A 15066-nucleotide genomic window follows, 5' to 3' on the forward strand; every position below is an offset into this window, starting at 1 on the left:
TTCTGGATCAACTCCTTCTATATCAGTAAGAGTAATTGCTTTATTAAGCAACATTTTATAAAATGGAGTTGTAAAACCCCCGTCTATATGATGACCATGAAAAACAGCAATTCCTATAATTCTGCCAGCAAAATGGAAGTACGATAAATGTTCTGGATTTATTCCCGAATCTGGATTAATTTGAAGTGTATAATTATCGTCTCTCGAATATTGGAAAAGTCCATATTGTGGATTTAACATTTCATGTGATAATAAATATAGCCATTCTCTAGCTACTCCACCATAATCGAGACCTTCTTCACCTCGGAATTTTACCATAAGTCTTTTTCGCATGTCTTTTGGTCGCATTTTCATTATTAATCTATATGACTCCTACATAAAAAAAAAACGTATATATTACTAAATTATTATTATAAATTTTGCAAATATCAAATATAATTAAGCACTCACTTCAAATATTTCATTTCTTGATACTTCAAGTCTACAATGTCCACTTTGAGGTTGAAGAGCATTTAATTCTGCTCTCAAACATTTTAATTTTGCCACTAAATCTCGTTTATATTTCGGCAAAAGCTCATTATCCATTAGTTCCTTTGGTAATTCTGATACAGTTTGAGCATTTTGAGCCGATGTATTTTCCACTAAAATAAATATATTAGATAATTTAATAAATATTAGATATTATAAAACCAAGAAATTAATATTAATAAAATATATATATAAAATATATATTAAGAAAATATATATATTATATTTTTATTATAAAAATATAATATACATAAAATGATTATAATAATATAATAATGTACTTTAACAAATAAGATTTTCCAAAAGTGAAAGAGCATTTGAATAAAATTGTTTAATAATAAAAATTAAGATCAAACAAATAGATATACTAATATATTGTTTTATTTCTATTGTCTATTGCATTATTGGTCTATATTGCATTAAATAGATTATATAAATAACTATCTATGATTTAAATAATATCAGTAATATAATATAACTCAATTTTATAATATACTCTATATTCATGTTACAAATTTAACTTTATAATTATAATATTAAAATAAAAATTCTTACATGTTGGGGAGTTATTATTACTTCCATTCTCTGTTCTTGATCTTTGCTGGACAATATTGCATTGAATACTTGGAGATGCAGGTGTCTCTATTTCTGTAGATTCATTTATAGTTGCCGAATTATTTGAATTACTCGTTGTTTGATTAGTATTATTTTGTCGTCTACTACGATAAAAATATAATTTTATAAATTAAATAATTATAAATTAAAATGTTTTCATTTTTTTAACTTACTTTAATAAATTGCTTATGATTTGACTGGATAATCTTGGATCAGTAAATTGTGTAGTTCTATTATTATGATCTACAAAATAAACACGACCACTTTGAGTCTGTCGCATTTCCCATCCGCTTGGTAATGGTCCAAGTTCATTTGCTAATTCATTTGCTGGTAAATCACGAGGTATTCTAGGATCGTGCCACGTAGATGATCCCGTTGGTACATGATAAAAATACACTTGACCTTGTTGCGTTTTTCTCATTTCTGCAATATCCATTTATTTGACAATTTTTTATTCAATTTATATATTTATATATCAAAATTTTTTAATTTTAATACTCACCATAACCTCTCGGTAAATCTGGTGGTTGTGGAGGATCATATCTCCTTTCATTATTAATCATTACACTATTTCTATTTCTATTACTCCGATTAGGCCTTCGTGGTTGAGCATTGTTAATACTACGATCTGATCTAACATTTCCATTTTGATTACCATTTTGTTCATCATTTGCTCTAATTGGTCGTCGTTCTCTTGATGAAGCAGGTGTTACATTTCTTGTATTATGTTGATTTTGTTGTGTATTTCTATTTTGTTGTTGAGTAGGTGTATTTCTTGGAGTATTTGGAGTAGAACTATCTCTGCTAGGTGTTCTACTAGGTGTTCCATCTCCATTCCATTCAGGTGTGCACCTAGTAGGGCTTTCAGTTCTTAAATTAGGAGGACTTCCACTGCCACTGGGAGAAGTAGGTTCAGAAGAAGGTAATGGTGGTGGTTCAGGTGTAGTTGGTATTATACCATTGGTAGGTCTATTATAATAAATTAAAATGTACATTATAAATAAATTTAGTCACATAAAAAGAAAAAATTTTTTAAAAAATAAAACTTACCGTGCATTTGGACGAATCCATTGTGTAGTTCTGGTATAATGATTGACATAATAAAGTCGACCACTTCGAGTTCTTCTTTCTTCCCATCCATCTGGTAAATCAGTTGGACAACTCAGATCTCCAAGAACATCAACAACTGCATTATGACCCACTGTATTACTCACAGCACCATTATGACCATCTCGTGATAAAAGAGATACTACAACTTCTCCTTTAACTACATCTGTGTCATCTGAATGTGCTTTACAAAGATCTAATCGTTGATCTATAAAATAATTAAATTTAAAAATTAAATATATTATAACTGTTGATGGTTCAATATACTAAATTAAATATACTAATAATACCATAAATAAAATTCAAATAAATAAATAAAATGATAATTACATCCTGTATCCTTGAGTCTTTGAATTGTATTAGATAATATTCGTACACATCCTAAAAATCCTCCACCTTTTTTTTTATGGATTTTTTTATGATTCCAAACTGATATAGTAATACCATCATCTTTTCCAATGTACCTGTAAAATATTAAGAATTCATGTAATTTTATACATAGAAAATTATATTTATATTATAATTAAAAAGTAATTACAGATCATAATGTTGATTCCACATGGGATCTAGAGTTGCCTTGCATGTATGTGTACTATGACACTGACCTGAACCATCAACAGTTATTTTAGCAAAAGGATCCGGTAGGCCTGAAATAAAATTTTTATTTTAACAATATATTTTTTTACAACATATGTTTTTTTCAATATAAAAAATACTTACGAAATAGATCTTTTCTGGCAAGATTACGGGCACATAAAACTGTAAATATACATAATCAATATTTAAGTTTATATTGACTAATATATTTTTATGATATAAATAATAATCAAACACACACACACATCCATAATAAGAAGAAAATAACATAATAATAATTTATAGAATAATAATTTTATAGAAAATAAACTCATAACATATGTAAATTTTATCTTCATGGTATATAATTTTATTATTTGATACTTTTTGATGAATATTAAATAATAATATATAATTTAATCAAATTAATAAAGATTTATACAAAAAAATTTTTTATTATAAATCTTTCATTATAAATGATACAATGATACTAGTCATAAATTAATATTTAAAATCAACTTTGAAATGAAAAATATTAATCATATATTCGTTTAAAAAATATTAAAGCTTTTCATCAGTACTAAATGTCTGACATTTGTTAATTAGGCCTATTCACATTTGATTATGAGCTCGGTAATATACTCCATTGAATCAATTAACAAGAAGCATTTTTTAAATAAAAAATGTTAATAACATATCATGTTTTCTGGTTGTTGTTAATTATTGAGAGAGAATCAATGCGAGTATGACAAGTTCACCAAAATTAACATCTTGTCTATGGTCTCCCGGAGTGCTCACGGTGGGGTCTTGACCTCTGATAGGGAGTTGCCATAACCAAAGGACGAAAACCCTAGTGAAATCTTTTTGCGTATTTTTCTTTTCATACTAATTGAGTAATATACGATATTTATAACAATTCTGATGTTATTCAAAAACAGCCTCCTGTAAGGATTATAACAGGACTACATAAGGGACACATAACAAATCAAGATGAGAAAGATCACAACGCGTGTTGGCTGTCGGCCGACTTTCACGCTCCTCTCTCGTTAGATTCATCATCTTTTCTTAATAAACTCACTCGTCAAACGAATCTTCATGGCCCCGTTCCTCTTGCTACCGCCCGGATTCGACATTTTCCACGCACATTTAACGCTTTCTACCGAACATCGGCACTCTAATTAGTAAATAAAACTGCTGCTCGAAGCGGCGGTGCAATCTGCACACACGCAACTATGCACAATCGATTTGCAGTTGTTCGATTTTACCGACGGTATCGACTCAAACTTTTATCGATTCAAGCATCTCGAAATATATCGAAAGCAAATTACGATCTATTAGATTGTTACGATTAAAATAAAATCGCAAATTTATTATATAATAATATTTATATAGAATTAATTCATAAATATATTTTTTTATATCGAAACGAAATTATTAATACAATATAATAAATGTCTTCTATAATAAAATTACTTCCCATACAATATAATTTTATAATATTTCAAAAAATAAATTTTCATTTAAAAATTACATTATAAAATTTTAATTTTTTTAAAAATTCATTTAATATTAGAATGAATATTTATCTAATATTGAAGAAAAAAAATATATTTTTCTTAACAAAATCTCATTTAATGTAAAACATATTTAAAAAAAAATTAAATACAATAATTTATTTTATCGAATTATATATTTTAATTTTATATATACACGTTATATTATTTTAATTATATTTTGATTTTTATTTATATTTTATTAAAAATTTATATTTTTGATATTCTTAAAAATCAATGATTAAAAATCAATGATTAAATTGAATATCAATAAGAATATTATAATGTTTACAAAAAATTGATTATTAATATAAAATGATAAAAAAAAAGAGAATATAATTTACATAGTTTGTGATCATAGCTTAATTTATGTGCAACAATCATGATTACAATGCTTTCACTGGCCTTATATTACATTAAAAAGGAAGTACTGCTTCTAAAAGAATAATAAAAATTTTTCTAAATTTTAAATTTTTCTAATTTTCTAATTAAAATTCTAAATTTTAAATGCATTTTAAATTCTTTAAATTTTTAATATTTTGAACTTGAAATTAAAAAATATATAAATAAATATTATTTACAGTTTCTTATTTAATATTAATTGATGTAGTTTTATGATAATAAATATTAAAAAAATTGAGAAGAAATTTTTTTTCGAAGAAATATAAATCGAGAAATTATTATTATAAATGAAAATTTTATGAATATAATATAAAAATGAAAGTGAAGATTTTTATATTATCCTTATAATAATAAATTAAAATTATTACAAAATATGAAGAAAATTTAATCAAACATGACACAATTACAATTAAATTTAAAGATAAGCATTAATTAATATTAATTTAATTATATTAAACATTATTTAAGTAAAGTGAAAATCTAATATATTAATGATACCTTAAAAAATTAAATCGTTTCCAATGTCTATAATGACATATTTATAGTATATTTAATAATAGTATATAAATATAAATTTAAAATTTTTGGTTTTAAGCTTTCAAATATATTGCATTATACGATACGATTTTAATAAAAATTATTTAATTATCATAATGTGAAAAAAATCTTTCTAAAAACAAATTTTTGTTTTAATTAATAAACATTATACGAATCTTTTCTTCTATTTATATTTCATTTTGCTAATAATAATGCTTATAACATTTATCTTATTTTTTCTCGAAATTTTCCAGATTTTATTAAAAACAAATTTTAATTCTTTCGATTTTTAGCAATAATTTATTAAAACGAAATTATTATTCATTTTTTATCATCGTATCTTTAAAAATGAAACGATAATTATATGGTCCCTGACATTATTTAAAATATTTTGTATTTTAATTTCCTCGGAATGCGAACACTGCATCTACCAAAAACAAAATTCCTTGAACTATACTGATGCATCCTTTAGCGATACCAGTATTACGAAAATTCCCTCGGTAGACTGCGTTTATGAAGTGATCAAGGATAAGAGCACCAGCAATGATGAACAAGATGCAACCGACTATGGAGAAAAATAAATCCTGCAAATCAAAAATTTCGTAATTATCATTTTATAACTTTTTGATTTTTTTCTTTTCATGTAAATAAAAATTTATAAAAAAAGATTAGAAAAACATAATGGTTTAAATAGATTTTTTTAATTTATGATTTTCATATGACGAAGAAACTATTAATATTTCTAAATTAATAATGATAAGTTATTCCATATATGAAATCAAAAATCTACATTATGAAATGATAAATTCATAATACAAAAATTATTTTTAAAAAGAAAAATATTTTTGAAATTTTATAATATATTTAAAATTTTAGAAACAAAATTGTAATATTTTAAATATAATATATTATGAGAAAAGAATTCCAGAAAATTTATTTATTTTTTATATCTCAATAATAATGAATGGTCATTATAAATTGTTAAACTCGTTTTGATAACCACTTTCACTTAATGCAAAAAAATTATAACTATCAACTTAAATATAAACATTTCGTCGAAAATCATCATAAAAATATAGAAAAGTATAGAAAAGTTTTGTAGTATAATAAACAAAATATAATCTTGATATTGATACTAAATATTTGATAATGAATTTAATTTATTTAATTTATATTAAAAAAAAAAAATGGTATCAAGAAAAATATTTATTAAGTTATTTTATATTTTATTTTTATATATATCCAAATCTATCACTATATATATCCAATCTACACAATAATATAGTTATAGTTATAGAAAATAATTTATAAAGTATTACAAATAACTTATTATCATTTTGTTCACTGTAATACTATTATTGCAATATTAATTGAAATATAATATGAATAAAATATAAATAAAATAGTTTTTAAAATAGTTTTAAAAATATAGTTTAAAAAAAATCATAAAAAAATAAAAAAATGTATATAAATAATATTTTTTATAAAAAAATTCGTATGAAATTATTCAAATATAATTCTGATTTACCAAGCGATGATCAATAGTAGCTCCTAGGATAATTCCAAGACATATTCCCACGAGAATAATTAAATATCCACCAAAGGTACCCATTGTAATAAAAGCACTGGTTAAACTACTATCACTAAAGGAATGATAATGTAATCCTATAAGAACGCATACTATTATCTGAAAATAATAAAAAAAGAGAAAAATATAAATGGTAAATAAACAAAGTAATAAATACGATTAAAATTTATTTAAAAGTATATATTAATTCCAATAATACAATATCTTTTTATTTCAATATTTTTAAACTATTGCATATATCCATAAAATATATTAATATAAATATTAGTAATGTTATGCTATTATTTAACAGATTATATTAAATGTTTAGTACTTCATATATAGTTTTGAAACTATATTGTCATAAAAAATTGTTTGTTCATTTTTTCAATTTGAATTAATTGTAAAAATTCCATTATTCGATAGTATATATCTCTTAATGCAATAATTTCTAATGCAATAATATCATTAACGCAAAAATTCTGAATTTTTTTATTTACAATGTTATATAATCTAATATAATCAATATTATAAAATAAAGCCAAACTATAAAAAGTTATAAGTTATATATTATATATAAATGATTTACTATACTAAAATGATTAAATTAACGAAATAAGAAGATAGATTCCATTAATACCATAATTAGAATTCAATGATCATACTCTAAGAAGAATTTTTTTCAAGAATATAAATTTTGAGCAGAAATTTATGGGCATCATGATTGAATGTATAAAAATAGACGAAACAAATAAATATATAAGTATATACATTAATATCATTATAAATAACCTATTAAAATTCAATTATCGTACTTTGAATAAAAAATCAATTCTATTGCAAAGGTACAAATTTTGAACCAATAATTGATGATAAACGCTTCTTCATAGAAAGTATTTTCTCATCATTCTTAATGTTACATTCATAACGTTCTGAGCTCATCATTATGTATAGTAACATTACGTTATATATTCAATTTCAAACTTGATTCGAAATAAATTCTTGAAATATTCTATTCCTTTTTCTTTTTAATAACAATGATTCAATGTTTTAATAAGAATTTTTAATTTTTTATTATTTATTGACATCTTTCGATTATCTTATGTGATCGATAGAATAAAGTCATTGGAAAATATTTAATAATTTTTAATACTTTTAATTGTTTTCGCTATTTGAATTGTTTTACTGGATCAATAAAGACAAATGAATGTATTGTTCATGAAAAAAGATAAAACATTTACTATTGAAATTCTATAGCGATGTTTATAATGATAAAGTGTTTTAACGTTTCTTTTTATGTACTAACTAAGAATATATAAGAATAAGGATTCTTTATCATAATTTTTTATTTTAATGTAGATTTTTTAAATTAAGTTTTATAACACATTAATTTTTTAATAAATTATCTATAATTTCCAAATATAATTGCAAAAATTTTCAAACAATAAATATTAATAATAAAATTAATCTTAGTAAATTTACCAATTAAAATCCAATTTAAAATAATCAAAAATGTAATATATTATATAAAAAAAAGATAAAATAATTAAAATTTTGAATTAAAGAATAAATAAAAAATCAAAATCATAAAAGTTTATACGATGTATCATAGCTAAAAAAATCATAATAAAAACTTGAATAATAATTTATTTCCGGAATGTGAAGTGTGATCATAACAAGAAGAGATGCACAATAATCATTATATATAATTTTTTATATCATTTATATTATATCATTTTTTATTCTAATAGAAAAAGAAAATATTTCTACGAGATTTCAGAATCTATTATTCATTTATAATTTCTTTTGAATAATGTGATTATTAGATAGAATATTAGATAGAATATTAGTAGAATTACAATTTTAATTTCGATATTTAAACAATAAAATTTTTATTTGATTTGAAATTATTTCTCTACTTACCAATTCCACCACTTTGAAGATAGTAGCCTTGTTCATCCCCATCTTAACCTATTTGTAAAAAAAAATTATTTAAAAATTTATTATTTTAAAAGTTTTAAAAAAAAATCACATAATGATATATATCAATTTTTTTCTAAATTAATAACATTCTCACAATATAACTGATTCCTTTTTTTTAGAAAATGTAATATAAAATCTTATTTTATTTATTATACTTCTATATATAATAAGTTTCAAAAATTGAAATTAATAGTAATTATTAAAGTTAATTTCTTGCACACTTACTACTAATATAATATTAACAAATTATAGAAATTTTTTATATTTTTAATGATTGATATATTTTAAAATTGATAAATTTCTTATATTTTTAATCTTCTTCAAATATGAATTTTATTATATTAATATAATCTTAAATTATTCATAATAATAATTATTAAAATTAATTGTAAATCAATTTCAAAGCAAACGAAATAAACAAATGAACTCTAAATTGAAGTTATATTATTTTTTATAATAAAACAAACTTCTAATCAGTACGTTTATTCTTATTAATTATCCATAATATTAATCAATCATTTCATATTGTTAATGATGTATTTAATATTCATATATAAAATCGCTGATTTATTCGTCTCATAATTATAAAACAATTTTTATTCTCATAATTTAGATAAAAAAAAATATATAAAACATGACATTCTATTTCATTTGATAAATCTCTAGAATATATGTAGATAGATTATATGTAGAAGACAATTGTTCATACTTTTATTTTGACTCATCCTATTCATTCAAATTCTATATATATCAAACATAAAAAGTTAGCACAAGTTATATATATGCGTTTATTAGATTTCATATATTATTAACATGTAAATTATTTGTTTTTTTTATATTATATTATATTTTTTCTAGTTTCCATTTCAAAAATTAATTATTAAATTGTTTTGTAATTTATTATTTCAATTTTTATTACTTTTAATATTTACTAATATTAATTTTAATTTATTTATATATATTATTTATATATATTATTTAATAATATAATTTAATAAATTAGCTTTAAACGTATCACAAAAATATATCTAAAATTTTTCAACAATAAACTTTTATTAAAATATATTTCAAAATAATTTGTTTAGCACGTTTGCACGTAGCTAAGTCAATTGAACGAATGGTCTTTAATATTCTTTAGAATGGTAATCACTCTATCCAAAGATGGATAGAAAGAAGTCTAGCAAAAATATTAACATTTTATTCATATGTTTATACTATCATTAAGTGAAAAATCATATGACTGAAAAATTAATATTTTAATTAGTGATTAAAAAGGAGAAAAAAAAAATAAATTTTAATAATACAAATATTAAAAAACTTATATAATTATTTAGTAAAATAGAGAAAACTAGAAATTATAAATAAATTAAAAATAAATTAATTTATAAAACAAAAATTTGCAAATATTAAAATAAATAAATAAAATAAATAAAATCGAAAACAGAAAATTTTTTTTACTAATATATACATATAAAATTGATTACTGGAAGGAAAGTTGTACTTTCACTCGTATGATCATTACATTAGTCTAAAAACCTTGACTCAGATTTTTAACATATTTCTTTTCATATGATTTTTTCTCATTTATACAAAATTTACGCATTACTCTAAATCACCGATGTTTAAAGTATAACTATTATTGATATCTAAAATAAATTGCAATTACTCTGATAATAAATAAAAATTAATCTTATAAATTGAAAATTTTTTTTATTTCATATTTAAATCTTTAATATAATATAAAATATTTTAAATGTGTATTTTAAATTAGTAAATAAATAAATATTTGATTGTTTTATTTAAAACAAAACGATTAATTGTGTGAATATAAAATATAATTATTTTATTATATTTATTAGATAAATATTTATGATAAATTTTAGATTTTTTTAAGTTAAATATTAATTTTGAATTGTAAAATTTAAACTAAATATTTATTTATTTAAAATATTTAAACTACAAAGTTTATTAGAATGTTATACACTTTTTTTTTCAGTTGACTGAAATAGAAATATATATGCATATCATAAATGCATATATGACATAAATTGCAAAAAATTATACTTCATTATATTAATCACAACTTATAAAACATTGTACTATGTACAAAATTGTACTATGTACCTATACAAAATCGTAGAAACTTTTATATGCTAAGGCAAAAAAACTTATAAAAATGATCATCATATCATGATCAAAGTAGACTAATTATATATTATTCAACGAAAAGAAATTTTATTTGTCAATAATAATAAAAATACTAATAAAAATTAATTTTTAATTAATTGACTTTGACCAGTATAATATTGCAAAAAATTATTAATAATGTTTTATTTCCAACACTTATCACACATATACTTGTATCTTAACAATTTGATTCATAACTTAACAATTTCCATTAATTTTATAAATTCCCATTCAATTTTTTGTAATAAATTTTAAAAAAATAAAATTATGCATTTTAATTTCATATATTTTAATATTTTAATATCTAACACATATTTTCACAATTTTTAAACGCAATTTTTTCATTTAATATTAAATTAGATGCTATTTTTCTTGAGAATTTAATTTTAATATATATTTAATAGTTAAAATACTTTGTGAAATTGAAGTTAGCTTATTTTGTTTTTACACTTGTTGAAAATAAACTTACTTTTATTCAGTTTAAATTAATTAAATTCAGTTTAATCGAAAATAGATTTTCACAAGACAATAGTTCGAAAAGAATTAGATGTTGAAGACCGATTACGAAGAAGCGTTCAATTCCGATTTTTACCACAGACTGAACATGGCTACATTTACACAATCTTTTATTCACATATGCATATTGTGAATAGCCTCACCTTTAGTAATGTTGTGACGTCTTTGATAGTGTCTCTCAAACGAATTGTATGATCTTTTTATAAATCTTTTTACAAATCCATTATTTCAAAACTAAATATAATAAAAATTTTTTATGGAAAATTTTTATTAAAAATATTTTATTTTAAAACTTATAAGCAATCTTTTTTTAAAATATTTAAAATATCCATTTTTTATTATAAAAGTATAGTATAAATGTTTTTAAGAAAATAATAATAATAATAATAGTTTTAATATTTTTTATATTTTTAATAGTTGTAAAATGTTAATATTATTATAGATCAATATTTTCCTTGTAAATGATAAATCTATGAAAAAGAGAAAAAAAATTTTTATAATAAAATATATATTAATTTTTTATATTTATAATATTTTTCAAATTTTTTAACTTTTTAAATGCAATACTTAAATATTTTGTTATTTCATATAAAAACATATATTATAATAAATTCATATGTAATTAATAGTCTTCAAAGTCACATAAAATCAGATAAAAAATAAAAAAAAATAGTTATTTTGAATAATTTATATTATTTTATTTAATGATATGTATTTATAATGTTACATATTTTATTAATAAATCTATGTATATTTTGTATAATTGATTCATTTTATATTATATTAATTATAGAGTCATATTTATTACTAATATCAAAAGATGAATTCAGTGATATTATAATTTCAATTTTAATTGCGTATTTCAAATAAGTTATTATATTGTTAAAAAGATCTAATATTTTCATATAAATAATTATAAAATATTTTAAAATAAGCAATTTTTTTGAATATAAATAAAATTATCTGAAAATTTCTATCGAATAATATGCATCATAATTAGTTCGAATAAAAAAATATGAAGTTTTTTATTTTTTAAATTTTATTGAAAAATTAAAATATCATTTCGATTAAATATAAAAATATGTTATTTCTTTTAAATTATCTTTAAAATTGTTTAAAAAAATAAAATATTTACAATAAAATTAAAATAATCTTCCTTTCTTTTTAATATTTTCAAAATTATAAACTCTCAAAATTTAATTATTTGATTAAAAAATTATTCTTTATTCTTTTTTTCTATTTTTATTTTTTTTTTTTGTATTTTTGATATAATATTAGATTAGGTTCATATTTAAGTTGAAAGATTGAGAAGCACTGGTAACACGATCAGATTCATTCTAGTTAATGGTTGGTTTTCATTAAAGAGAATAATTTAATTATGGAAATTTGTTAGATAGTTTTTAATAGTTCTGAATTTTTTTATGATTATTATATTATATGTATTATATTATATTATATAATTTCACTATATATATTTAAATATTTAAATATATATTTAATACATACATCATATATAATATTTTTCTAAATAAAATAGGTAGATTAATTAAATATGATAAATTTTTTGATTCATATTTTGTCTATGTACATGTATATATTAATAATCAAACATTATTACAATTATTTAGTATGATTCATATATCATATATTATTTATTTTAAATGTGATTTAGTATCGTTCTAAAAAATTAATCGTTCATTCAAAATAAGATAAACTTGATCTTTTAAATAACTAAATTTTTATCAAAATTTTTAAATTATATTCGAAATTAAATATTAAATATTAAATTAAATATTCCTTTATAATATCTAAAACCACTTATTAATATAACTTTGTTTTATATTTTTTTATCTGTTTTTATATCTGTTTTATATTTTTTGTTTAATATTCTAAGATTTAAAAAATTCTGAAAAAATTCAGCATTATTCATTAACATATTTACTTTATTTTCCAAGTTTTAGGTTTTTCAAAAATAATCGAAATAAAATCGATTGTTTTAAATTATTTTTGGGATTCCATTTTATGAATGATTAAAATTTTTATATAATATTATTATTACATAATATTTTATATAATATTTTTATATATGTTACTTAAAACTTGTTAAAACTTATATATATTTAATTATGTAAATAATTATTATTATATTAAAAATTACATAAAATACAGATATCAAATATTAAAATATCAAATATTAAGTAAATATAGAGTATTTTCGAAACTCAATTTAAAATTTGTGAATAAATTTAAATTACATGCATTTTTGAAGCAGTAAAATACATAAAAATTATTCTATGAAATTTTTTTAATTATTTTATTTATTTTTTTTTTTATAATACATTTTTTGCAATAATACTTTTCACAAAGATATCAAATATTTCTAGAATTTTATAATTTTATAATTTAATCTTGAATCTTCAAAAAAAAATGATCTATTATATTATTATACATAATTATATACTTTTCATTAATTCTTATGTCAATTCTCTTTTGATGTTCTTTTTTGAATGACATCATATTATCAATTATATGATAACTTCATATCATATTATTCAGATACAAAGCATCATGAAATTAGCAATAGGCTTAATTTATAATAATGAAATCTGAGAGCATCACATTCTTTAATAAATATTATCTAAAAATAAAAAAAATTGTAATCATACGAAAATTCAAGATTTATGACGAAACTATTGATCGAATATTTCTTGTTTTTATTTCTTTCTTTTCTATTATTAATATTTTTCTATTTTTTTTTATTTATTTTTTCATTATCTTGATTTCATTCTTTTGGCTTTCTTTTTAGATTTATATTTTTAAATTAAATAATAATATTTAAATTTTCTAAAAAAAACGAGTGAAAAAAATTATCAATATAATATAGATTTTTAATATAAGTGATATATTTTTTTTCTTTTATAATGAAATGAAAAATTTTAAAACGAAATTTTTATTTATACAATTTATAAATTATAAATTATTATTTATACAAAAGATTTTTATTTTGTTATGTATGTTACATAAACATTTATAATGTTTATAATATTTATAATGGTTTATGAATATTTTTTTTTAATAATGTGTGATAAAGATTAAATAAAGATTAATGTTTATATCAATATTAAACATAAATAATAAAATACAACAATATTAAACACAATATTAAACATAAATATTAAAAATATGTCTTATATATTAAAAATATTAAAAATATTAAAAATATCTCTTTATAATATATTTTTTTTATTCATTTATTATTACGTAATTGTTCTTAATAATTGAAAAAAAATTAATTTTATAGTTGAAAAGATGATAAAAATAATATAAAAATTTTAACTATATATACTATTTTAACTATATATAATATATAAATTTTAACTATATATATAACTAACTATATATAACTATTATATACATATTTTAAATATTTTTGCATTTTTTTCCAATTTTTGCAATTCTTTCCAATTTTATGACGTAATTTTTTTTTTTTTTTTA

General features: G+C 19.4%; 2 protein-coding genes across 2 annotated transcripts in view; both read right to left on the bottom strand.

Annotated features, from left to right (window-relative positions):
• The window catches only part of LOC102679083 (E3 ubiquitin-protein ligase SMURF1), a 7083-nt gene extending 3007 nt beyond the window's left edge, over nucleotides 1-4076 (bottom strand). The window contains exons 1-10 of the mRNA XM_006625008.2: nucleotides 3905-4076; nucleotides 2971-3009; nucleotides 2789-2897; nucleotides 2581-2714; nucleotides 2194-2458; nucleotides 1646-2112; nucleotides 1317-1566; nucleotides 1084-1247; nucleotides 451-641; nucleotides 1-372 (exon numbers count right to left, since the gene is read on the bottom strand). The exon at nucleotides 1-372 is cut by the window's left edge and continues 4 nt beyond it. Of these exons, the coding sequence (XP_006625071.1) occupies nucleotides 1-372; nucleotides 451-641; nucleotides 1084-1247; nucleotides 1317-1566; nucleotides 1646-2112; nucleotides 2194-2458; nucleotides 2581-2714; nucleotides 2789-2897; nucleotides 2971-3009; nucleotides 3905-3959 (2046 nt within the window). The 5' untranslated portion in view covers nucleotides 3960-4076. The remainder of the gene's footprint in view (nucleotides 373-450; nucleotides 642-1083; nucleotides 1248-1316; nucleotides 1567-1645; nucleotides 2113-2193; nucleotides 2459-2580; nucleotides 2715-2788; nucleotides 2898-2970; nucleotides 3010-3904) is intronic.
• Nucleotides 4077-5664: 1588 nt separating this feature from the next.
• LOC102679227 lies at nucleotides 5665-11677 on the bottom strand. Its single transcript, XM_031514825.1, has 4 exons — nucleotides 11525-11677; nucleotides 8809-8856; nucleotides 6847-7005; nucleotides 5665-5902 (listed from the first exon to the last, which is right to left on the bottom strand). Exons 2-4 carry the CDS (start codon nucleotides 8848-8850, stop codon nucleotides 5717-5719), a joined length of 387 nt encoding a protein of 128 aa, XP_031370685.1. The 5' UTR covers nucleotides 8851-8856; nucleotides 11525-11677; the 3' UTR covers nucleotides 5665-5716.
• Between the last annotated feature and the right edge of the window lie 3389 nt (nucleotides 11678-15066).

Source organism: Apis dorsata, unplaced genomic scaffold, assembly GCF_000469605.1.
Source record: "Apis dorsata unplaced genomic scaffold, Apis dorsata 1.3 scaffold_1204, whole genome shotgun sequence".
Lineage (NCBI taxonomy): Eukaryota > Metazoa > Arthropoda > Insecta > Hymenoptera > Apidae > Apis > Apis dorsata.